Genomic DNA, 26,414 nt, shown 5'->3' on the forward strand with positions numbered 1-26,414 from the left:
GCTGTAACTTTTAAATGCCTGTTTGAAAAACCACGGCGCCCGAGGTGTCCAAAGAGAGAGTGGGGCTGGGGGTCAAGGCAGACAAGGGTGGGTTTGGTTAACCAGGGAGCCACCACACCCCCTCGGGATATCTTTCTTGGCATTGTGGAAGCGATCCCCACCGAAGCCGCCATTCATTTCTACGCGTTTTGCCGCTGGAAATCCGACTTGCGTGATGGCTTTCAAAAACCACTCTTCTCCGCCAAGCCATCTTTTTTCCCTCCTCTTCCTCTTCTCCTTCTCTATAACCACCATCATCTTTAAGGCCTCCAGGTTTCTTTATTTGTGTTCAAATTCCTCCTCTTTGCCCTCCGCTCTCGGGAGAGGCCGACACACAAACGCGTCGCTTCCCTCGCCCTCGACTCCGCCGCGATCACACTTTTCGGCTGTCATTCATCAATAACCGGGACATATGGGAGCCATATTGCTTATACAAGGCGAGCCGTCAAAATGTCACCGTTTGATTTATATCGAAACAGCTTCTTCCAGCCGTTGGAAAACAAGAAGGGAGGCCGAGACGTTATCCTTACACGCAGAGAAAGGGGGCCAGCGGGGTTGAGTGTCCTAAAGGCAAGAAAACGCATCTGCTCAACACATATATATGAATATCTATACATTAGAGAAGGTGTGTGAGGGGAGGGGGGAATTAATATCAGGAAGCGAGTGTGAGTAGAACTAACAAGGATGCTTTCCCGCGTAAACATGCAAGATGGTTCAGCCCTCGCCTCATCTTCACAGTCAATCTATGCGAAGCGTTTCAAAGGTGATCGGCTTTGCCCGCTTCCATTTACTACTTGGGAAGGAGTGCGGGACACTCCACCTGAGAATAATCCGGGATGGCGGCAGCGGGGCTTACTCCCGAGGAGGCTGCAAGGATTGGCGCTCCTTACGGATTTTTTTAATGCATAGGATATCAGTTCCCGAGGGGATCTATAGCTGGATCCACTCTGTCAAATAATACCGTTTGAACCTCATGATAGAGTCAGCGTAGACCCATTTAGTTCAGTGCAATCCCAACTGCATTATATGGGTCTACACTAACCTAACAACGCATTTCAAATTGAACTATTTGGCCATGTTGCAAGAGGAGATATCCTGTTCGAAATACCCAGAAGTAGAAAACCATTCATGTATTCGTAGGCTGTGATAGCCCAATGTGTTGTCAAAAGCTTTCATGGCCGGAATCTCTGGGTTGCTGTGAGTTTTCCGGGCTGTGTGGCCCCACATCTAGGGCAGGTATTCCACAGATATATAAACCCCAGTTTCTTAGTTTCCAACAGACCTAACAACCTCTGAGGATATCTGCCATAGATGTGGGCAAAACGTCAGGAGATAATTCTTCTGGAACATGGCCATACAGCCCGGAAAACTCACAGCAACCCAGAGATAGCTCACTTCCTTTCTATTTATCTCTCTCTCACACACACACTCACTCTCTCTCTCTCTATATATATACATACTCTCTCACACACACACACTGTGCGTATGTATACGTGTGTATATGTGTGTGTGGGTATATATATAGAGAGAGAGAGTGGGGGGAGAGAGAGAGACTTAAATAGAAAAGATGAAGTGAACTGATACTGGGTGCTGTGAGTATATATATATAGAGAGAGAGAGTGTGTGTAAGTATGTATTCATGCTCTCTCAGAATATCTTAGATGCCTGTTTTCGAACTGTCCGTTGTTACAGCAGGCATTCAATAATGTGGGCGAAACGTCAGGAGAGAATGTTTCTAGAATAAGGCCATACAGCTCGGAAAACTCACAGCAATTCAGTGATAGCTCACTTCTTCATCCTTTCTATTTATCTCTCTCCCTCTCAACGTGCGCGCGAGTGTGTGGATATGTGCATATGTGCACATACTGTGTCTATGTATGTGCGTGTATATATATATAGAAAGAGAGAGTTAAATAGAAAGGATGAAGAAGTGAGCTGACCCGGGGTTGCTGTGAAGACACACACACACACACACACACGCACTATGAGTTTTCTGGGCTGTGTGGTCCCACATCTAGGGCAGGCACAGTGTTTGTGTGTGTGTGTATCACTACTCTCTCAGAATATCTCAGATGCCTGTTTTCGAAGTGGCATTTGGCAAGATTGTGTGGTGTCCGTTGTAACAGCTGGCATTCAATAAAAATACAAATGCCTGACACCTGTAATACATATATCCGTCTTCCTTCACTTGTTAGATACCATCCACTGTAAGATGCACCCTAATTGCAGTACCAACAATACTAAGATACACCTGCCATTCTAAGACACCCCCTATTTTTAGAATGTTGATATAGGGAAAACATGGAAGAAATACAGTGTATACAAAAGTGTATACAAAAGTGTATACATCCGGACAATCATGGGTCAAAGATGTTGTTTTCTCTCCCCTTCACCTCGCCCTACTACTAACCCATGTATTTCAGTCAAACCATTTCATGTTCAGTTGGAAGTAAAGCCCACTATTGGGTCTTATTTACTCCTAAATTATTATCGAATGCTTATGGGACTGAAGCGGGTTTGAGCCCCAATCCTGGCCGCATAAACCTGCCAAACCGAAGACGAGGAGAAGATTTCTCCCCTTTGCAAAGACCTCGGAGGATGCAAGGAGAGTCTTCCCTATTTCCTAGTCTGAAAATTTGAAACCGGAGGGGTTTACTTATGAGAAGAGGGGCGTAAAAGCGCGGAGTGAGGGAGCAAGTGCTTTCTGGGCAGTTTCCTTGAGGAATCTCGAGCCAGTTTCCTTTCCATTGCCTTCACGACAGGATAGTCAGTCTACATCACTGGAAAAATCGCCAGGAGTGAGAGCCTAAGGCGCCTGAGGCTGGATCGACCCTGCCCTATAGCTGCATGGTCTGGTCAGCGTGGATCCATAATCAAGCCCTTTCATTGATCGAGGAATGGGGCAAAGCATTGAGGCGATAAAGGTAAAACACCCTAGCGTCCCCTAGGCAACGTCCTTGCAGACGGCCAATTCTCTCACACCAGAAGTGACTTGCAGTTTCTCAAGTCGACAGGAAAAAATAATTGGGGCGATCTGTGACCAGAAAAACATGGTTGTTTGGCATCCAGATGGTCACCTAGTAGAAATGACTGTCTCCTTTTCAGTTCTGGGTGCCCTGAGTAAACACCGAACCGAGCCCTGTCCTACTTCAAGAAGGCCTCTTAACCCGCTCCTTGCCATTTTGCATAGGCAGGGATAGATATAACCCTTTCCTCTCCTCCCCCTCCTCATCTTCATCCTCCGACCCCTTTCTGCCTCTTTTGAGCTGGAATCGGGGCCTGGCATTTGGGCAGAGTCCATAGACATGACAAGGAAGGTTGAAATGGGTGCCACTGGATACAGAGATGGGAGTGGGAGGTGTGCACATCTCTCCGTCTTTCCTGCCGTGGGGAGTGTGGGAAAGGAAAGGCTGTCATGGGGTACCTGTGAAAGAGCCCAAGAGTGTGTTACCACGGAATACCCAGTCCAGAGGACAATGAAAATTGTACAGTCCAACAACAAAACATTTTTTCTGGGTGTCTTGGTTTTTAGGCCTGTTTCTTTGGGACTTGCATTGGATAGACCACATCAGCTCTAGTTTCTTAGATATGCTTATCATGATTTTCTATGGCAACTGGTAGGTGGCATATGTTCTGTATCTCAGAAACCAGAGCTGATAGGGGAAAACTGGTGCCAGTTTTGGAATCAGCGGGCCAAACATTACCGAAACAGGGCTAATATTTGAGGCACCCAAATGTATGTTGGCCACTGTGTCGTCTTCCAATCGCCTGTCAACTTATGACTAGTTTGAGCTTGCTTTAGCTCAGTGCTAGGGAGTCTTGGAAGCTATAATTTGATGTGTTGTTGAAGGTCGGAATCACTTATGTTTTTCGGGCTGTATGGCCATGTTCCAGAAGCATTCTCTCCTGACGTTTCGCCTGTATCTATGGCAGGCATCCTCAGAGGTTGTGAGGTCTGCTATAGTTTAGTTAGGCACCAGCTCTTTTTGTCAGAGGAGGCCAAGAGCCTTGTAAAACTACAACTCCCACAATTCCATAGCATTGCGCCAGGGCAGTTCGCATCCAACCAGAGAGGCCCGTGGGGCAAGTGGCGCATAGGATTTCTATGTGTGTTTGTTTATATTTGTGTGTGTCAACAATATCAGGCTGTTTTGTTTATCAGGCTTTTTCTCTCTCCCCCCCCCCCTTTTTTTCTTCTTTCTGGTAGAAAAGAGAGAGAGAGAATGAGAGAGAAAGCTGTTAATTGCTCTCTGGTTTTAATTGTTCCCCAGAAGGCATTTGCCCTCTCCTGGAACACCCTCCCCTCCCCCTCAATATCAATAACATGTGTGCACTAAAGACAACTACTTGCAAATGGGCTTCGGGGGTCATTAGCATATATTTGCATAATGCCGTCGTCAAACAAACGCCTTAAGCAGCAAGCAAACAAAAACACGAACTCTGGAGGGCTGATTTACTAAACGTGGCGTGAAGTGAAATTAAAAAAAAAATAGAAAGGAAGGGGAGAAAGGAGGGGGGGGGATCCAGGAAAAGCTGGAAGGAAGATAAAAAGAGAAGTCAGGCTTGATAGAAGACCTGTTCGATAGGGAATGTGTTCGTTCAGGTATTTCGAAACGGCCTTCTGCCTAGACTTCAGACAGAAGGAGGCAGAAGCCACCAAGGTGAACTAACCATAGATAGTGATGGGCGAATCAACGGAGACTATGACTTCCTGAACGCCTACCTCAAGTCCAACTGTAACATTGATCTGCATCCTTAGATGCAACATGCATAGTTTCGCCATTTCTCGCCATAACAAGGTGATAATAATGACGTTATTGAGTCCGAGTTATGGAGACTCTAAAGCAAACCCATCGCGGGATTTTCTGGGGCTGAGAGAGTCTATGGCAGAACAGGATTTGAACTCTGGCCTCCAGAAAGAAGCCCAACATTCAAATCACTACACTGACTCTCAGATCATGACATTAATATTAATAATAACCATCATCATCATATTATTATTATATTGTCGAAGGTTTTCATGGCCAGAATCACTGGGTTGCTGTGAGTTTTCCGGGCTGTATGGCATTCTCTCCAGAAGCATTCTCTCCTGACTTTTTGCCTACATCAATGGCAGGCATGCTCAGAGGTTGTGAGGTTTGTTGGAAACGGGGAAAGTGGAATTTATATATCTGTGGAATGCTTGCCATAATAGTGGGCGAAACGTCAGGAGAGGATGCTTCTGGAACATGGAAAGTCCGGAAAACTCACAGCAACCCATTATTATTATTATTATTATTATTATATTTATTAATATTATATTACTATCTTATCAATATTACAGGACTCAGTGGTTCTCTCCAAGTATCCCTCATGTCCTGTCATTGGCAGCAGGGGGAGTCTATTGATTTAAATCCATCAGGCCTCTAATAAAATCGAGCAACCCCATCCCTTCTGTAATGTGATGTTTACTGTCGTGAGCCGACACTTATGTAAATTATTACTTTTATTTTTTAAAAAAAATCAGTTGGTTTACAGTTTTCATAAGCGAGGGAATTGATCAGGGCGATAGATTTGAATCAGGACGTACTGAATCGATGGCAGATCCATATCCCGCTGGGCTTCACAAGGGCTCAAGACGGAGGCCGGCGCAAGGTATCTTCTAGCTACAACAGTGTGGAGCCCCTATACTAAACTCGGGCATTCAATTAAAACTTGAAGGTGCTTTCTGCCTCCTTTACAAACAAAAAGCCGAATTCTGTTTGTATTTCACTCGAAAACGACCAAGGTCGGGGCTTCTTTAAACCACTACCATCAAAGACCACAGATATTGGCGTCCTCGGTCAGCAGAGGCTTGTTTGGGTTTCTGAAGCAAAATAAAATAATTCCTTGTATCCGAAAGGGCTCCATGGAAACTTCAGTCCTTAGCAACTAAGGCCCTTTCTACACTGCCATATAAAAATCCAGAATATTTGCTTTGAACTGGATTATATGGCAGTGTTGACTCATATAATCCAGTTGAAAGCAGACAATGTGGGTTCTCTGCTTTGATAATCTGGGGCCCCTACACAGTTGAATAAAATCCCACATTATCTGCTTTATATGGCAGTGTGGACTCAGATAACCCAGTTCAAAGCAGATATTGTGGGATTTTGTCTTGATATTCTGGTATATAGGGCTGTGTGGAAGGACCCTGGATTACATGGCAGTGTAGAAGGGGCTTTAGTCACTAACGTCTTTAGGATCAGCCATCACTATTCCAAATCCTATTGGTTTTAGTGCGTCTGATGAAAGAACGACTAAGGGTGCGTCTACATTGTACAGTTAATGCAGTTTGACAGCACTTCACTGTGATGGAATCCTGAGAGTTGTAGTTTTGCAAAGCCTTTCTTTGCCTTCTCTGCCTAAACGGGCCGGTGCCTCACCAAACGACACATACTAGGACTCTATAGCATTGAACCATTTCAGTGTAGCCCTAAATCTGGCCCCAGTCTGTTGAGCAAAGTAGGGGTTTCCTCTTGGGTCAATCTGGGCAGAACTGTGCTGTCAGGAAAGAGGATCTGGCAGCAGGATGTAGCACTGATGGGAACCTGATTGAACTTCTGGATTGGTTTTGAAGTCAGCTCTGATGTAGGGTGACCTAGAGTTTTTCTGTCTAATGTAGGGGTCCTCAAACTAAGGCCCGGGGCCCGGATACGGCCTTCCAAGGTCATTTACCCGGCCCCCACTCAGGGTCAACCTAAGTCTGAAACGACTTGAAGAAGCACACAACAACAATCCTATCTCATCAACCAAAAGCAGGCCCACACTTCCCATTGAAATACTAATAAGTTTATATTTGTTAAAATTGATCTTCATTTTAATTACTGTATTGTTTTAAAGTGTTTTTTGCACTACAAATAAGATATGTGAAGTGTGCATAGGAATTCATACATATTCTTTTCAAATTATAATCTGGCTCTCCAGCAGTTTGAGGGACTGTGACCTGGCCCTCTGTTTAAAAAGTTTGTGGACCCCTGGTGTAATATGTCCATTGATACTTGGCCATCTCCTCTTCCTATGGCTAAGAGAAGGTGATTTGCCCAAGGCCCTGCCTGGGGCCCCTTCCACACTGCTCCTATATCCCAGGATAGGATCTGATGCCATATTATGTGCTTATCCCAAGTTATCTGGCAGTGAAGAATGTGTGTGTGTGTGTATATATATATATATATATATATATATATATATATAATAACTGAATATAATCCAGTTTAAAGCAGCTCAGATCCTGGGATACAGGGCAGTGTAGGAGGGGCTTTGGGAGATATTAATGGCCTTTAAGAGCCATGGCTCTGTTTTATGGAACCATGGAAGTTTCCCCAAGTCTGAAGCCTTCTCTGGCAGATTGCTGATGCCTCACGAAACTACAACTCCCAGGAATGCATATAGCATTGAGCAAAAGCATCTGAAGAGTTGTCAAACCGCACCAATCCCACAGTGCAAATGATCCCCTAACGTCCAACATTCAAGCCCCATCTACACTATATAAAATCCAGATTATCTGCTTTGAACCGGATTATATGGCAGTGTAGACTCATCTAATTCGGTTTAAAACAGAAAATGTGGATTTTATAGCACAGTGTACATGGAGCCTAAACTTGCATTGCTTTGAGTTTTCTTGTTTAACGGAAAATGGGGTAGAAATAAACATAATCGCTCACTACTTATGGGTTTGTTTAGCTGCGTTTTTCAAGGGCTCCCTAACAGGTTGAAGTGTCTCTCACAGCCTCACAGCCTCTGAGGATGCTTTCCATAGATGCAGGCGAAGCGTCAGGAGAAAATGCTTCTAGAACATGGCCATATAGCCAGAAAAACCTACAGCAACCCCGTGATTCCAGCCATGAAAACCTTCAACAATACATTGTCTCTCAACGCTTTTGCGGTTTCAGGTACTAGGTTAAGAAGTAGACACACGTCTTGGTGCTTTTTAAGGATACCTAGATAGATAGAAAGAAGGAGGGAGCCTTTCCCCTTCTCCAGTCTGTTTCAAATTAGGCGCAAAACTACTGGAGAGCCCTTGTGCCAAAAAGTCTGCCTTTCCCGTCGTGGAAGAAGAAGGAGAAGCCAAGGCTAGCGCCGCCCCGCCCCAGCTTTGCAGCTGCCCTTTCCGAAAACGAACTCCTTCGCTTTCTTGATGGCAAACGCTGCCAAGGCCTTGTTTCAGCTCCAGGGCTGAAGATTAAGCGCTGTTTGGCTGAGGAATTTCATACGAGGCGAAGGAGTGACCTTTTCCCTTCCCCCTCCTTGATATTACTGGGGATACCCTTTCCCATTCGTCCTTTAATCCCCCTTTTTCACAAAACCATGCACCCGTTTTCTTCGCCTTAATTTCGTTTAATTTAGGTTCTAATTTCAAGCGTGCCGCCCTCCACCTGTTCCTCAAAGTAGTTCAGAAGAGCCAACACGTTTCTTTCAGATGCTGAGATCTGTATCCCCCCCCCCCAACCCGAAAGGGGTTTTTCTTTCTCCCCTTAAAGAGAGAGAGAAAAGGAGGAGAGATCACACTTTCTATGCCGAGGATCCGTTTGGAAAAAGAGGGGCGAGCGCTGACTGATCTGTTCTGAGGTTTCTGACCCGAAGCACCGGATCTGACGTTATCCTGCGTCGCTTTGGAGAGGCTCACAACCTCGGAAAGGCTGCTTCCAGGCACAGCAGCAGAGACTTGATGCCGTTATATATATGTTTCTACTTGGAAATCTGCAAGTTGCTTCTGGTGTGAGAGAACTGGCCGTCTGCAAGGACGTTGCCCAGAGGAAAGGGATTCGGAGGTCGAGGAATGCGCATCTGTTGCGCCGCTTTTGCGCAGGCGTTTATTCCGGAGTCAGACCACATTGCTCCCTGCTTTTCTCTTTCTTCAGCAAGTATTTCCCCTCCTCAGCATTTCCGCCTTTGGTCCCAAGGTTGGGAGGGGAAAAATAAAGAGGAAAGTCACCTCACACCCTCTGAGGATGCTTGCCATAGATGCAGGCGAAACGTCAGGAGAGAATGCTACTTGAACATGGCCATATAGCCCGGAAAACCTACAACAACCCAAAGAGGAAAGTGCATCCCAAGGCGCATCCTCTTGTCAAATGTGCCTAGGAGCTTGGCTTTGGCTGGACCTACGCTGCCAGGTGATGCAGTTTGAACTGCACGATATAGGTCACTCTAAACGGTCACGCAGTTCAAACCGCATTATATGGCAGCGTAGACTCAGCCTTTGCAGCCCAGTCTTTTACGCTGAGCTAACGGACCTCAAATCCTTAGCGGGTGGCCTCGGGCGATACTCTTAAGCATCCTTTTTGGTGTCGGAGGGGAAGAAACCCGGAAACAGAGTGGTTAATAATGACTGTGGAGGGACTGCGTTGCTCTGAGTGGAAGGATTGCGCCCTTCTCGTTCGCGAGGGTACAAAAAACCAAACAAACCCCAAATCATGACATTTTAAAGGCTGGGGACCTGAGGCTGGAGCTACACTGCCATATGAAACCCAGATTATTTGCTTTCAACTGGATTATCATCTAGCAGCGTAGATTCACATAATCCAGTTCAAAGCAGACAATCTGGATTACATAGTAGTGTAGATCCAGCCTGAGGATATGGAAGTCCAGATACAACCAAACACTTAAGTAAGGGTCCCGTCTAGATTGACCATTTCATGCAGTTTCAAACCGGTATTGAAGATGGGAGGCCTAGATGGTGATGACAGAGACCACAGAGCACTGATGGGCATTTTTTTGGCGTGTCAGGAGCAACTTGAGAAACTGCAAGTCGCTTCTAGTGTGAGAGACTTGGCCGTCTACAAGGACATTGCCTAGGGGTTGCCCGGATGTTTTGATGTTTTACCATCCTTGTGGGAGGATTCTCTTACGTCCCCGCATGGGGAGCTAGAGCTGACAGAGGGAGCTCATCCACGCTCTCCCCGATGGGCAGGAAGGGCTTCCTTTCTTTCCTGCGCGTTTTTTGTGGGAGTTTATTGCCTGGTTACTGCAACCTGAAGCGCATTAAGCGGTCAATGTGGATGGGGACAGGGTGAAGGAGGAGAAAGGGCCTTTCTCTTGGCTTCGGATTGTGGCGAAGCAACCCGCGCTACAGGTGGCTGGGAAGGCGCGGCTCCTCCTCCTCCTCCTATTCCACGCGTGACCGCGCCGAGGTTCGCGCATCCTTTCCTCCCTCTCTCCCGGGGCGCTAACTTTCCCCTTCTCTTTCTCTCTCTCTCTCTTTTCCGAAGTGCAACTTTTCCGAAGAGGTGAGAAGAGGGAAGCGCGAGAGGGAGCGCGCGGAGGCGAGGGGAAAGGGGGGGGGGGAGAGGGGAGGGGGTTGCGGAGGCTCGGGCGGGCGCGCGAGGGCGGTCCCCCGCCGCGCGCCCGGCCTGAATGGGAGCCAATCGCGCGGCCCCGGCCCCTGCCAATCACCGGCCTCCCTCCAATCCCACCCGCGCACACTTCCCAAACTCGGGTGCCCCACCGCGCCGCTCAAATGGGCCGAGCGCTCTGCCAATCGCTGGAGGCCAGAGCGGCGAGAGGAGAAGGATGGGAGCAGGCGCCGCCGACGCCGCCGCCGACAAAAGAAGAAGAAGAAGTTCGAGCGGCGCTTGAGCGCTCCATGTTTGGCAGCGGAAAGGAGGAGGAGGAGGAGGAGGAGGAGGAGGAGGCGGAAGGGAGGAAGAGGAAAAGGAGGAGGAGGAAGGCCGGAGGGGCCCCCGCGGCGCTGGCCCAAGCCCGGGCCGCCCCCGCCCGGCTGCATGGCGCCATGGAGCCCGCGCTGAGCTGCAAGAGGAGCCCCGGCTTGCGCGGCGGCGGAGGCGGCTTCCAGGCCTTGCTCCCGGGAGACTTGGGCTCCTCGGCGCCTTTCGGGCCCGAACACGTGGCCGCGGGGGCGCTCCGGCTCAGCCCCGAAGCCTCCTTCGCGTCTTCTTCTTCCTCGCACTCCCTCGGAGTTGGCAACAGCAACCCTTACTCGGCAGCGGCGAGCTCTCCCATGTTCATCTCCTCCTCCTACGGGGGCGGCGGGGATCCCCCTTCGGCCGCCTTCCCGGGCCTCCACGAGCACCCCACGGGCGCCCCGAGTGGGCCGCACCCGCCGCCGCTCAACGGGCAGATGCGCCTGGGGCTGGCGGTGGCAGCGGCGGCGGCAGCAGCAGCGGCAGAGTTTTACGGCCGCGTCGAGCCCTTCCGACCCTCCTCTGCAGCAGCCTCCGAAGCTTCTCCTTATGCCTATCCGGTCAACTTGGCCGCCGCGGCAGCTCTGCAACAGCAGCAGCAGCACTCCCACGCACCCTCCCACCAGCACCACCAGCCCCACCACCACCCCCCCGCCTCCGCCACAGCCTCCGCCGCCGCCTTCCTGCGCTACATGCGGCAGCCCATCAAGCAGGAGCTGATCTGCAAGTGGGTCGAGCCCGAAGGCCCCTCTCCGCCGCCGCCGCCGCCTTTGCCCTGCTCCAAGACCTACGGCACCATGCACGAGCTGGTCAGCCACGTCACGGTGGAGCACGTGGGCGGCCCCGAGCAGAGCAGCCACGTGTGCCTCTGGCAGGAGTGCCCCCGCGAGGGGAAGCCCTTCAAGGCCAAGTACAAGCTCATCAACCACATCCGCGTCCACACGGGAGAGAAGCCCTTCCCTTGCCCCTTCCCCGGCTGCGGAAAGGTCTTCGCCCGCTCCGAGAACCTCAAGATCCACAAGAGGACGCACACAGGTGGGACGCACTCTCCTTCCTTCCGTGCCTTTCCTTTCCCCCTTCCTTCCGGAATAGCTCAGGCTCTATCCTTTCTTTCGCCTCCTCCCTCCCTTCCTCCTTCCCTTCTCTCCCTCCTCCCCGCACTTCTTTCTCTCCTCCACCGGCAGTTCTGGACTGGTTCCTTCCCTTCTTCCTTTCCTCCTCCACGATAATTTCCGGACTCCTTCCCCTTCTCCTTCTCCCCCTTTCCTTTCCTGCTTCCGCTACGTACGCTGAAACATGTGATTTTCGGTCATGAATAAGTAATTTCGATTTCGCGGGTGATGGCAACTCGAGCGAGCCAGTTTCTCCGTGGACACGGCTCCGCGTGTTTGTTTTGGTCTAGTCGAGGCCCCGTGATCCCGCCCACAGCGCCACCTGCAGTCGCGGAGCGGAAGGGCAAGGCAGCTTCCCAGGATTTGGTTGTTTATGAGTTTTCCGGGCTGTATGGTTATGTTCCAGAAGCATTCTCTCCTGACGTTTCGCCCACATCTATGGCAGGCAGCCTCAGAGGTTGTGAGGTCTGTTGGAAACTAGTGAGGTTTCTATATCTGTGGAATAATGTCCAGGGTGGGAGGAAGTACTTTTGTCTGCTTGAGGCAAGTGTGAATGTTGCAATTGACCACCTTGATTAGCATTGAATGGCCTTGCAACTTCAAAGCCCGGCTGGTTGCTGCCTGGGGGGAATCTTCGGCAGGCAGGTTGTGGTTATCCCAAAGCAGAACAGTTGGAAACCCAGAAGAAGGATTCTTCTGAGCAAAGCCTTCCTTCCTTCCTTCCTTCCTTCCTTCCTTCCTTCCTTCCTTCCTTCCTTCCTTCCTTCCTTCCTTCCTTCCTTCCTTCCTTCCTTCCTTCCTTCCTGACTTCTTCCCCCTCTCTCCCTCCCTCTTTGGTTGAATATGAAGGAACCCGAGGGCGCAGTCTTGCAATGGAATCCTAACTGATTTGGATGATAGATAATGGAGGGAGCGGGTCTTCACATGGGGTCAAGCCCTTTCTACTTTTTGTTGCTGCTGCTGTTCTCTGGAAGGAAGGAAGGAAGGAAGGAAGGAAGGAAGGGAATGTAAGCGAGCGAGTGGGAAAGTCAAGCCAGGCGGGTGAGCTTTTGTGGCAGGAGGCGGCGAGAGAGTTTTGTTCAGGGCGCCGTATTTTTACAGCTCGGTTTTGATTTGCAGCCGGCCTTTTGGCTCGGCTTAAAAGGCAGCCGGGATTTATAGTGGCGCGGAGAGACAGATATTATCCACCGGAGGCTGTTTATAGGGGAGGGGAGGCAGGCGGGGGGCTTCCCCTAATTGTTTTCCTGATTTATGGGGTGTTTTTTGCGAAGAGAAGGTGCGCTGGAGCCAAGGAGGGAGCCAGGCTTACATGGGGGGGGGGGGGGGGTCTCCCGGAAATCAGTGGTTTGCTTAAGAAGAGAAAGGGCCCCATTTCTTTCCGTCCCTCTGAGAATGTTTACTGCCACCATCGATAACAGAGGCAGGGCCTTATGCTCAGAGGAGGGGTTCTGTGGACCCCAAAACTGGCTCAAAACATCCCTGAACCAAACCCGTATAGGGACGTTCCCCCTTGCAGTATTTGGGCCATCTGAGTATCCCTGTGTCAGAGCAAGGGACTGACCATTGGCCAAACTACCTCTGAGTTTTCCTTGCCTAAGAAAACCTTGAGAAATTAATGGTCCCTCGCTATAAATCGATTGCAGGCTTGAAGGCACACAGAAATCGGCCTTCCAGCTCTCAAGAATCTCTGCTTGCTTAAGGCTCGGCCCACAGGTCAAGCTGAGGGAGAAAGTCATCTCAGACCCCCCCCTCCAACCCCACCCCAGGCTAGCTTCTGTCCAAAGAATTATTTCCATCGTCTTAGAGTCCTTGGTAGCACAATGGGTTAAACCTTTGTGCCGGCAGGACTGGGAGTGGGCTGAGCTCCCGTCTGTCAGCTCCAGCTTTAAAACATCCGGGTGCCCCCCTTGCAGACAGCCAATTCTCTCACAAGAGAAGCAACTTTCTCGAGTTGCTCCTGACACGGAAAAAAATCTGTTTAGAGCAGTGGTTCTCAACCTTATGTTGACCAGGGACTACAAAATTAGTACCAAAAGGGTTAGGAATCAATTTTTGGTAAACTCTAGATTCGATCTGGTTATTTGGGCTGCTGACTCAGAAAATTGCATTGGATAGACCACATCAGCTCTAGTTTAATACAGAACCATTCAGTAGTCGATTAACTGCATTGAACTGGATTATATGGCAGTGTAAACTCATATGCTCCAGTTCAGTGCAGTCAATATTCATTCTGAAGCCTCGAACCAACACTCGTTTTAACCGCTACCAAAGGCCCCATCTACCCTATTATCTATCTATATAAATAAAAATGTAATGTTCGTTTGTGGAATTAACATAACTCAAAAACTACTGGACGAATTTACACAAAACTTGGACACAATACACGTATGAGGCCAATAAGTGTCCATCACTCATAAAACACTGAAAAACACAACAGAAGAGACTTTAAAAGCCATTTTTTTTAAAAAAAATACAACGCATGCGCAAAACCACACATATACACACAGACTGGGCCACAGCAACCCGTGGCAGGGGACAGCTAGTAGAATGTAATTTCAGAATGCATTGAACTGCAGTGAAGATAGGGCCTTGGACTTCCTCGCCTAGGCCCCAAGGAGCAGATGTAAATCCAAACGCGAGCTGGATTTTTCTTTCTTCCCTCGTGACTTAAAATCTCCGGCGAAGAAAGGCAACCCCCCCCCACCCCCCTCCCTCAGTGTATCACCCGGGGGAGAATCCGGCGTGGCCTGGAGCTGTGGGCAGAGGATGTGTGTCTCGGGGCGCATTCATGCTCGCAGGGCTTTGGAAGAAGCCAAAGGCATATCTCCCGATCGATGCCACGCGTGGGGCGGGCGCTGCCTCCGAGCCATCTGTGTCGCGCCCCAGGGCTTTCGGCCTGGAAGGAGACACGGGCGGAGTGGGGAAGGGTTAAACCAGGCGTGGGGCAACTTGGGCCCTCCCTCCAGATGTTTTGGGCTCCAACTCTCACCATTCCTAACAGCCTCAGGCCATTTCCTTTTCCCCCTCAGTCGCTTAAGCGGTTGAGGGGGAAAAGGAAGGGGCCTGAGGCTGTTAGGAATGGTGGGAGTTGGAGTCCAAAACACCTGAAGGGAGGGCCCAAGTTGGCCCATGTCTGGGTTCGACCACCAAGCACAGCCACTGGAAGAAAGGGAGATGTGTGTGCGTATATGTCTTCATATGGTGAGCTTCATAGGGTTTTCTTAGGCAAGGGATACTCAACGACGGGTTTAGGGGGATTCTTTCTTCAGAAACATGGTCTGCAGCACCTGGTATTCCTGGGCAGTCCCCCATCCGACTGCTAACCAGAGCTGACCCGGTTTAGCTTCCATGGTGACAGGTTCTGTTGCTTTTAGGATGCTTAAGAAAATAGATTCTGTAACTTAAGAAGACGCTGCTTTCCCCAAATTAACATAGTAGCCCGGAAAGCAGAGAATCCCGTTTCCAACCATAGTTAAATTGGGAAGAGTGCGATCCTTATCAAAGGCTAAGGTAGGGATTACTTTTGAGTCAACCTGCATAACATGGAGCTGAATGGAGCGCTTGTGAACGAGCGCGTTTGAATTAAAGCACGGGTGGGAGCCTTGATACTGATATTGCATTTTAAGCAAAACAATGGGGAGTGCAGATTTCGTATTTGGCTAGCCACATATTATTATTATTATTATTATTATTATTATTATTATTATTATTATTATTATTATGGAAGAGCCATTTTGAATGGAAGAGCCATTTTGCTGGCCTGTGCCTTAGCAACCACAACAACAACAGGGCCAGAGAAAGCCCTCTGGCTGGCAAGGGAGGCAGGCCTCGGTGTTACAACAAGCCGGGATCTTGCTTTCTGCCTCAGAGCCAGGGCTCTTCCACACAGCCAGAATATCATGGCAGAAAAGCCCACAATATCTGCTTTGAGGTGGGTTATCTGAGTCCACACTCAGATAATGTGGGATTTTCTGCCTTGATATTCTGGGATAGAGGCTTGTGTGGAAGGGCCATCAGTGAGGCTTCAAGGTAGGCCAGCCCCAGAGGCCTGGCGTCCAAACGAGAGCCCTGGAGTCTGAACCGGGAAAGCTTCCTCGCCATAAACTGGCCCTAGGGTGTGGGAAGCGGATATATTTCAAGAGGAAGGACCTGGTCAAACCCTCTCTGAGAATTCCTCGCCTAAGAAAACGCGATGAAACCCGTGAGGTGGCCACAATTCCACGGACAATGCGGACCTTGCCTTGCCTTTCTTTAGAGAACCTTTCCCAATGGATAGTTTCGGTTCTAATCTGCAAGTGGTTACAAATGGCCCTTCCACACAGGCCTATATACCAAGATATCAAGGCAGAAAATCCCATATTATCTGAGTGTGGATTCAGATAGCCCAGCTCAAAGCAGATATTGTGGGATTTTCTGCCTTGATATTCTGGGATATAGGGCTGGGTGGAAGGGCCCAAAGTAGACATAGGAGGGTGAAGGAGAAAGATTCAGAGAGGGGGGAAGCTGAGAGTGAAGTCTATTGAAAACATAAAAGAGGAAAGGAAAGGAGAAAAGGGGGAGGGATATGTTTAAACAGGTGTTAGTGGTATTCTTGAAAAAAAGAAGACCCATATTGTGAACTACTGGAAAGGAATTAGAACAACTCAGATTCCTCTGGAGACCAGGGGACCTTCCACACAGTCCTATATCCCAGAATATCACGGCAATACATCCCAGATTATCTGAGATATTGTGAGATTTTCTACCTTGATATTCTGGGATATAGGGTTGTGTGGAAGGGCCCAGACTCTCTGTATTTCCATGGCAGCTTCTATGTTGATCTAATCCTCCATTCCTTTTCGAGATAAATATGGAATAAGGAGAAATATGTGTTGGATGTGGTTCTCTGAGGCCCCTTCTACTACACTTCCTTATAAAATCCAGATGATCTGCTTTCAACTGGGGGCCCTTCCACACAGCCATATCACCCAGAATATCAAGGTAGAAAATCCTACAATATCTGCTTTGTACTGGGTTATCTGACTCCACGCTTCCATATATTCCTGTTCAAAGCAGAAAATATGGAATTTTATTCAGCTGTGTGGAAGGGGCCTGGATTATGTGGCACTGTAGACTTATATAATCCAGTTCAAAATTTATTAATCCAGTTCAAAGCAGATAACATGGACTATCTACCTTGATCATCTGGATTATATGGCAGTGTAGAAGGAGTGTGACCTATTGTGTTTGTTGTTTATCTGAAAAGTGTGCTTCTTATCACACTTGAGACCCCGGATCTCAACATATGAAATTCTATTGCTATGTTTTGTTTTGTGTTTTTTTTTTGTTTGTTTGTTTTGCGTTGTCATTATGATGATTATTATTCTGGAAAATAAGACTAGATAAGAAGAGAGGGGAGAAATGAGGCCGAAGCAAACTTGTTCTATATGGCTTTCATGGCCGGAATCACTGGGTTGCTGTGAGTTTTCCGGGCAGTATGACCATGTTCCAGAAGCATTCTCTCTTGATGTTTTGCCCACATCTATGTTATGTATCCTCAGAGGAGAATGCTTCTGGAACATGGCCATACAGCCCGGAAAACTCACAGCAACCCAACCTTATACTTCATCATACTAGAGAACGAATCTACTTAAAATTCGGTTTCTGCCTCCTGCAGAATTCTGGAGTTTGTAGTTTAGTGAGGTTGTTAAAGGCTCCTCCCTAAACTACAAACCCAGAATTCCGCAGGAGGCAGAAACCGGATTTTAAGTGGATTCATTCTCTAGTGTGATAAGGTTTAAGAAGGAAAGCCAGTCTTTCCGAGCTCTTGTTCTCCTTCCCTCCCCACTTCTGTGTTTGGTTTAACATGTAAATACGAAGACTTGGGGTTCCTTCCTTCCTGTTGCCGAGGAGGTCCCACGACGGCTGTTTTTTCTCTCCCTCTCTCTCTTTCAGGGGAGAAGCCTTTCAAGTGCGAGTTTGATGGCTGCGACAGGAAGTTTGCCAACAGCAGCGACAGGAAGAAGCACTCCCACGTCCACACCAGCGACAAGCCCTACTTCTGCAAGGTGCGGGGCTGCGACAAGTCCTACACGCACCCCAGCTCCCTGCGGAAGCACATGAAGATCCACTGCAAGTCCCCTCCGCCCTCGCCCACGCTGGGCTCGCACGGCTACCAGCCCACGGGGACGCCCCTGGGGGCCGCGCTCTCCCCGCTCCAGCGCCCGGCCAGCCTCTCCTCCCCGCCGGTCACCAACCTCAACGAGTGGTACGTCTGCCAGGCCGGAGGGGCGCCCAACCACCTCCACACGCCTTCCAGCAACGCCACCTCCGAGGAGGAGGAGGAGGAAGAAGAAGACGAGGAGGAGGAAGACGAGGAGGAAGAAGAGACTTATAGGCACTCTGAGGCCAGGACGATTCGTTAGGACTGGGAAGGAGGTAGAACTGACTGCGGGGATGGCATCCGGTGCCATCTTGGTTCACTTGGGCTATTTATTCCTTTATCTATGAAACCCTATGGTGTTTGTACATGTAACTAATTTAATTAAGACATTGGACTTGCCTCTTTGGAAGCTGTGTTTGATGAAGGAAAAGAACACAAACCAAGCCGGACAGTCAAAGTGGCCCTTCCGCCTTTCTCTCTCTCTCCCCAAACTGTAAGGAAGGGGCAAAGGGATATTTTAAGGGCCCTTCCACACAGCCCTCTATCCCAGAATATCAAGGCAGAAAATCCCACATTATCTGAGTCCACACTCATTATCTGAGTCCACACAACCCAGTTCAAAGCAGATATTGTGGGATTTTCTGTCTTGATATTCTGGGATATAGGGCTGTGTGGAAGGGTCCTAAATTCATACTCAGATAATATGGGATTTTCCGACTTGATATTCTGGGATATAGGGCTGCTTGGAAGGGCCCTCTGTGTGCATCGCTCAATCTGTAGTTCATGCATTCGACCATTGATTGCAATTGTTTCCCCCAAAACAAGGCCAATAAATATGGCTTGTGAATGTAATTAGAAAAATAATGGGCCTTCTCTATCTATGCCAGGTGTCATCCTTGTAAGCTAGTCTGCAGATTTCTTGAAAGGTACTTCCTTCTCTGGGCGCTTCCAGACAGCCCCATATCCCAGGATATCAAGGCAGAAAATCCCACATTATCTGTGTGTGGACTCAGATAACCCAGTTCAAAGCAGATCATGTGGGATTCTCTGCCTTGATATTCTGGGATATGGGACTGTGTGGAAGGGCCTGAAGACAGGCATGGGCAAACTTGGACCCTCCAGGTGTTTTGGACTTCAACTTCCACAGCCTCAGGCCCCTTCCTTTCCCCCCTCAACACCTTCCTTTCCCACCTCAGCAGCCTGAGGCTGTTCGGAAATGTGGGAGTTTGCATGGGCAAACTTGGAGGGCCCAAATTTGCCCATTCTTTTTCTAAGCCTCTGCCCCATCATGACCACCTAGGAAGCTACCATCTGATTATTTCTATCCAAAAACTGTATATGCATAAGAATGTATGTGGACAGTGAGTGCACTGCCTTTGCATTTGTTTTTTCCCCAACTGAAAATGTAAACATAGTATTTGAGTTACAGACAGCATCACATTAAACCCATGTCCAAACTAGTGTGCACCCTTACAGATCAAGGCTATATTAATATGCTAACTTGGAAGATGGGTCCATTGTTTTAAATGGAGCTCAATTCCAACTAAATGAACTTGGGAGGTGATAGAACAAGCAGAATGGGATTTTCACACACACAAAAAAAACACCTCTTGAATAGTCTTTCTTTTGCCCACCTAAACTATACATGTTTCTTAAAAGCAAGGCCACTTCAATCTTAGATGTCTCAATTGTTTTAATCTAATTTTTTTTTAAAAAAAATATCCCAACCTTTGAGCTGAATGAAAAAATAATAGCAGCTTCTGTGTGTCAATACTAATGCTGCACCAATATTGACATGAGGGGGACAAGAGAGAAGCCTCCCACAAGATGGTCAAACATCCAGAAGTCCCCTGGGCAAAAGTCCCTGCAGACAACCAACTCTCTCACACCAGAAATGACTTGCAGTTTCTCAAGTTGCTTCTGACATGGTAAAAAAACATGAATTTATGGTATACTGAATGCATTTGGTCAACTGATTTAAATATCATTTCCAAGTGAGATTGTGATACATGTTTTCCCCCCACAAACATAAATGAAAATATCGGTCTAGTGAGATGTGTAGCAAAAGGCCACATCTTCCTTATGAAGGAGTCACATTGAATCAGAGTAAATTGGATTTCTGAGTAAGCAATATTTGGGAATGAAGCCCAGCTCTAGCGTTAGGTCAAAAGTGTTGTGTGAACTTCACAGCTGTGGTGTCAAAGCTTCCCTCTTGATGCTGGGGTGACACATATTCTCTGGAAGGTATTATTTTTACTCTTCCACTTTTACACCCTTCATGTATACAAATGGTTTTAAAAATGACTTCTATATCCCGCCTGCCCAGGCCAGTTTCTGACACCCTGTTTTGTATGCAATGTACCAATGACCAAAGTGTCTTGTGGTTTTATTTTGGTTTCCTTAAGGGAGATAACTTGTCATAAATGTATACAATGGAACAGTATGGCAAGGGGAACTGCGCAGTAGATCTGCCAAGAGACTAAAGAGAGAGGACATGCAAACATGACCATTTCTGATGCAGTCAGTGCAACATATGTCACATGCAAAATGCTGGTTTATCATAAAAACTTTACAGATTACCTTAAGGCCACTAAGTTATCCTCAGAGACCACTGAATATGTAACTGGTTGCCTGTCTATTCCCAGAACTTGTAGAAATGTATGGGGATTTTTTTACAGTCTGTGTTGTGATACGTAGTCTTGTCATCTTTATAAATTGTATGTGGAAGTGATTTATTTTGTACAACTGAATTTTATTTATTTTTTTTCATTTTTAGATGTGAGACCTCCCCCTCCTCCTCCATTTCCCTCATGCTTTTCTGTTTGCCAAGTACAGAGCACACCAAAGAAAATTATTATTAATTTTGGTGATAGGTTGTCTATACATTCTGTGGTTGCTTTTGGGGGTCGGCGGGGGAAGTCATTCTCATTTTCAGGTTACTTGAATGAATAATGTAATGTGAAAAACAGGTCCTTCCTGCATGTCTCCTGTGCAGTGTGTTGGTGATTCAATATAGTTTATAGAGATGTTTCTTAGTACAGTGCATGGTGCTGTCTCATCTGGAAGCCTTTACATGTCCCAATCATCCTGTTATACAACAGGGGGGAAAAGACATTTCTTTTATCCACTATATCTATAAATATATAAATGAGAACTTGAAATACAAAACAGGTTTAAATTGTTTTGTTTCTTTTTCATTCCTTGTACAAAACCCATTCAAATGATGAGGGGGAAAATACAGTCATGTAAAAACACAAGCCTAAATTCTGTGTTTAGTCCTACCTAAAGTAGCCCCACTGAATTCATAAAATGTACCTATCAGCCCTCGGTGGTGCAGCTGGTTAAAGCGCTGAGCTGCTAAACTTGCTAAGTGAAAGGTGGATGGTCTGTAGAACGGGATGAGCTCCTGCTGTTAGCTCCAGCTTCTGCCAACCTAGCAGTTTGAAAATATACAAATGTGAGTAAAGTAATAGGTACTACCCCAGTTGAACTTGCTGACCAAAAGGTTGGCGGTTCGAATCTGGGGAATGGGCTCTTCTGCTTAGATATGGAGATGAGTACCACCACCCCAAAATTGGACACAACTAGACTTAATGTCAAGGGAAACCTTTTCCTTTACCTACCTATGTGTTGACTTATCTTTCAATAATTAATTGAAATAATCTACTCTATTTGGGATTAAGCAACAGAATCCCAGCCATGAATTCTAAAAGGGTAAATAATGTATGCTTTGCCAAGTTGTTGTTTTAAAGGGGAAATAGTTTAATTGATACATGTTCTTCTCCTGCCCTCCTCTCTACAAAATAGATTGCACTATCCACCTCTCCTGTTTTGTTTAATGTGAAACATCTTCAAAGAAATACATGCACTTGGAAGTACTTGACTTGAGTGAATTTACTTGCAAGTTTTGGTGTTCATTGTTTGGAGGTGCCCAGAGTAGAGACTCTGCCATGGCTTTTATCTCATTTTTTAAAACATACAATACCTCCTTCATATCTGTAAACATGGCCACAAGAAAGCAAGAAAGGTCAAAGTGAAATAAAAATATTCTTCTTATATCTGATGTATATTTTGTTATCTGTATGTGTGCACGCACAGGGGATGGGGGTAAAGATGTGGAGCACAGATCACCATTTCATGTGCCACATCCATGTGATATGAGTTCCCCTCCATGGAAGAAAAGTATTTGTAAACAAAGAATTCTGATACCAAAAAAATATTCCCGTGATACTCAGTTTGTTGGTCTGTAGGAAAAATGGGCCACAGATTATTTTATTTGACCTACAGTGAGACTCAAAGTTAGTCTACCTACTTAGTAGCAAGAAAATGGCTAGCAGATTTTAACTCTTATGTTGGCACAGTTCTTTACTGAGAAGTAGGACCATATTTCACCTTACATGCAAGGGTTTGACAAAACTAAACATACTTATAGCATGTAATCCTAGAGTAGATCTATTACGTATTGAGTCAATATGTTGAGCCAATGGATCTACTTTGGTCTTTTTTCCCTTTTCTGTGATTTATTTATTTTATTATTTTTTTATTTTTTGTGATTTTGTTTTTATTAATATAAGAGTTCACTATAACATTCAAACAACATTCAAACTGACACCCCTATCCCACACAAAATAAAATCTCTTCCCCACTCCTGTGCACCCTTCATCATGACTTCAAACACTGAAGCACTATGGAGCCTTTAAGCGACTTTATCTAGCCTTATTAATAGTAATCCTTAATTTCCTAATGGTACTCCTCTATGTCACTGACTCTCCACTCAGATATGCCATGGCCAACTTCCACTTTTCCCAAAAGTCCTCATTACTTTTGTTCCTCCTAATATTAGTTAATTTGGCCATTAGCATATATTTCCTCATTCTTTCCTCCAATCCTTTAACCCCCCCCCCCCTTTTCCAGTCTTTGGCTATGGTTAATCTTGCTGCAGCAAAGCTATATGGGTATATTTCTTTGCCCTTCTGAATATTGTTTTCTCCATGTAAACCTAATAGACACAACTGGGCTTTAAAAAATCTTATTATGTACCATTTTATTTGTTCCTTTAGTTACCTTATCCCAAAATGCCTGTGTGGTCTCACAGGTCCACCACATATGGAAGCATGTCCTTTTCTGTTTCCTACATCTCCAGCTACTACCTTGTTGTGATTTATCTATTTTTGCCAATTTGCTGGGGTGATATAACATCTATAAAACATTTTATATATATTCCCCCTAATTGATCCAGATAGTGTCAATTTGAATCCAGTAATGACAATAATGATATACTGACCTAGGTAGACTAATAGAACTGGATAACTGGGAATATTTATGGATTTTTTTCCCCTTGCTTCAGGAGCTGCTTGAGAAACTACAAGTCACTTCTGGTGTGAGATAAAAGATCTACTTTGGTCTTAAGGAAGTAACAAGATCATTTAGGCACCTGTGTGTGGACCAGACACAGGTATGCTAGAAAACTGCTGGAAGCTACAGGTTTTGGTCTGTGTAGTGTGCAACACAAGCTGAACTGATGATCTCCCCTCTCTAAATTGAGGGATTTAAAGAGGTACCATAATATTGGGAAGCAGGTCTATTTCTGCAGGCCGGAACCTTGAAAATGGCAGAGGAAGGAAGTTGCCAGCACTGATAAAACCTTTCCAAGGAAAGGCTTGATCTGCAGCATGTCAGATGTGGTCAGCCTGGCTCACATGATTGATCTCAAGGAGCTCTTCCTGCAGCCTTTCTGATATGAATTTAAATTATAATTAGGACAGAGGTTCTGCATGGCTATTTTCTACTAAGCACTACATAAATAAGCACCAAACATCATAGCAAGATTTATTTATTTATTTACAGTATTTATATTTCGCCCTTCTCATCCCGCAGAGGACTCAGGGCAGATTACAGTGCACAATGCCGTTTAGACATACAATATATATAGACAGACACAGAGGCAATTTAACACTCCAGCTTTTTTTGCTTCATGAGGGTATGTCATAGGGGGAAGTGCCGCATCCACTTGTGACACCCGGGCCTTTGATGGAGTACCTCCTCATTTTTCTGCATACTGCTGGAAGGTTTATGGCGTCTTAAACCAATTAAATTAGTCTCCTTACATAAAGCGGTACCTAAATTTCCTACTTGACAGATCCAACTGTCTTTCGGGCCGCATAGGTCAACAGCAAGCTAGACTATTAATAGTCGGGAGCTTACTCCGACCCGGGCTGCCTTCAAACTTGTGACCTCTCGGTCAGTAGTGATTTAATGAATGCCAGGAGTGAATGCTTCTGGAACATGGCCAGACAGCCCAGAAAACTCACAACAACCTATTGTAGCAAGAGACTGAACTCTTCATATATTACAATGGGGCCTCCTAGCCACAGATTCTGCATCCATGGATTCAACCACACTTACCTTAAAAATATTTATACGAATTCAAAAGAGTGAACCTTGTGCTTATTTTATATATGGGACAACATTTCATTATGCCTCTATATAAAACGGGTCTTTAGCATCCACGGATTTTGGTATCCACAAATGGTCCTGGAACCAAACCTCAGTGGATATCGAGGGGGCATGGCATCATTGAAATAGATGAAATAATTGGGATTTGTCTAGTTGGTGAAAAGAATTGCAGAAACTTCCTCTTTGTGTGTGTATGTTAATGATAAGGTCAGGAGCCCCCGGTACCGCAGTGGGTTAAACCCTTCTGAAGGCAGGACTGAAGACTGACAGGTCAGAGGTTCGAATACGGGGAGAATGGGGATGAGCTTCCTCTGTCAGCTCCAGCTCCCCATGCGGGGACATGAGAGAGGCCTCCTACAAGGATGGTAAAACATCAAAACATCCAGGCGTTCCCTGGACAACGTCCTTGCAGACGACCAATTTTCTCACACCAGAAGTGACTTGCAGTTTCTCAAGTCGCTCCTGACACGCCAAAAATAAATAAATAATGATAAGGACTAGCAACCCTCCTCTGGCTCCTTCTCCTTTTAGAAAGGACCATTTCTCCCAGCACTTTTTCTATGGGTGCCGGATCCAAACATCAAAGCAAAGGAATCCTCGCACTTTGGGAAGGCAACGTTGAAACAGGAGAGGAAATTGAGGGCATTGATTCAGGGTATGATGTGTGGGATCGAAAGAGAAGAAAAGTACTGGCCAGGAATATTATTTCTGGTGGGAAAGAGTGCAACAGAAGCACATCCCCCTTTCCTCCGAAAGGAAAGGTGACAAAACGACGAAGTAGATCCAAAAACAAGTGTTCACGTTCCTAGTGGCTGCGTCCTCCCCCCTCTCTTTTTCTCCTGCTCCCCCCTCTCTCTGGAGTCTATAGTGTTGAAATTGGCCACTGCCCGCCTTGCGCCACTTCAAAGTAATTTGGGCCAGAAACGGAAGGCTGGGCGCTTGGACAATCTTCATGGTGCGTTAAGATTTCTATGGCAATGGGCAAGCCAGGCTTTTCCCATCTGACTGCGGCTCAAAGGGGCGGGAGCGGGGACGGGGTGGGGATGGGGATGGGGGGGGGAGCCACTTATTGACACGAAGTTGGCCATCTTCAAAGACTTCATTTCTCGGAGGCGAAGCCGGGAAGTGGGGGAGGATGCCTGCTCAGACAAACAAGACTTTCAAAGCAAGCGGGGTCTGCTTGGGCCTTAGATCCCGGCCGGGGGAAGGGCGCGTGTTGGGAGAGAGGAGGGGGGGAGGTGGGCTGAGAAATGCATTGGTCGCTCCTTGGGATTTCTTTCAAAGCAGAAGCAAGAAAAGGAGAGAAGCAGGGAGGAGGCTGCGTGTGGAAGCATAGAGACAATTCATCCTACTTCCAAAAAACCTCCATTGAGGTCTGGAGAGCTTAGGATCTGGATGGGTTTCGGAAAGCAGCCCAGGGGATCGGTGTGTGAGGTTCAGACGAGCGATGCATATACGTGTAGGCACTCCCACGCGCGCATTCTTAGCCTAGGTTGCTTTATCTTCTCCTGCAATGAAGCCTCTACAAACCCTGAGAGGTCTTCTCTCAGGCAAGGAACCAGAAAGGACAGAGCTCTCACGATGGGCTCTTACAGGCCAGCTGAAACTTGTCGAAGGCTTTCATGGCTGGAATCACTGGGTTGTTGTAGGTTTTTCGGGCTATATGGCCATATTCTAGAAGGATTCTCTCCTGACGTTTTGCCTGCATCTATGGCAAGCATTCTCAGAGGTTGTGAGGTCACCTCACAATCTCTGAGATGCTTACCATATATGCCAGGCGAAACATCAGGAGAGAATGCTTCTAGAACATGGCCATATAGCCTAAAAAACCTACAACAACCCAACTGAAGTTTGCTTATGATCTCATTCAGGAGGAATTGTACACACCAAGGTATTAGGTGTATACAAAAAGTGAGATATCATAGTTTGATAATGGAAGCCCATTGGACCACCTCTTGGGCAAGTAACACCCTTAAAGAAAGGCAAAGACAAGAAAACTGCTTG

At 46.9% G+C, this 26,414-nt stretch overlaps 1 protein-coding gene across 1 annotated transcript; it reads left to right on the forward strand.

Moving 5' to 3' along the window:
• The first annotated feature begins 10,410 nt into the window (after nucleotides 1-10,410).
• ZIC5 (Zic family member 5) lies at nucleotides 10,411-19,660 on the forward strand. The gene is given in 4 exon segments (XM_060769562.2): nucleotides 10,411-10,554; nucleotides 10,556-10,632; nucleotides 10,635-11,735; nucleotides 17,747-19,660. Coding segments are annotated over 4 exon segments (1,686 nt in total). The 5' UTR covers nucleotides 10,411-10,516; the 3' UTR covers nucleotides 18,217-19,660.
• The last annotated feature ends 6,754 nt before the right edge of the window (nucleotides 19,661-26,414 follow it).

This window comes from Anolis sagrei, chromosome 3 (genome assembly GCF_037176765.1).
Source record: "Anolis sagrei isolate rAnoSag1 chromosome 3, rAnoSag1.mat, whole genome shotgun sequence".
NCBI classification, from domain to species: Eukaryota; Metazoa; Chordata; class Lepidosauria; order Squamata; family Dactyloidae; genus Anolis; species Anolis sagrei.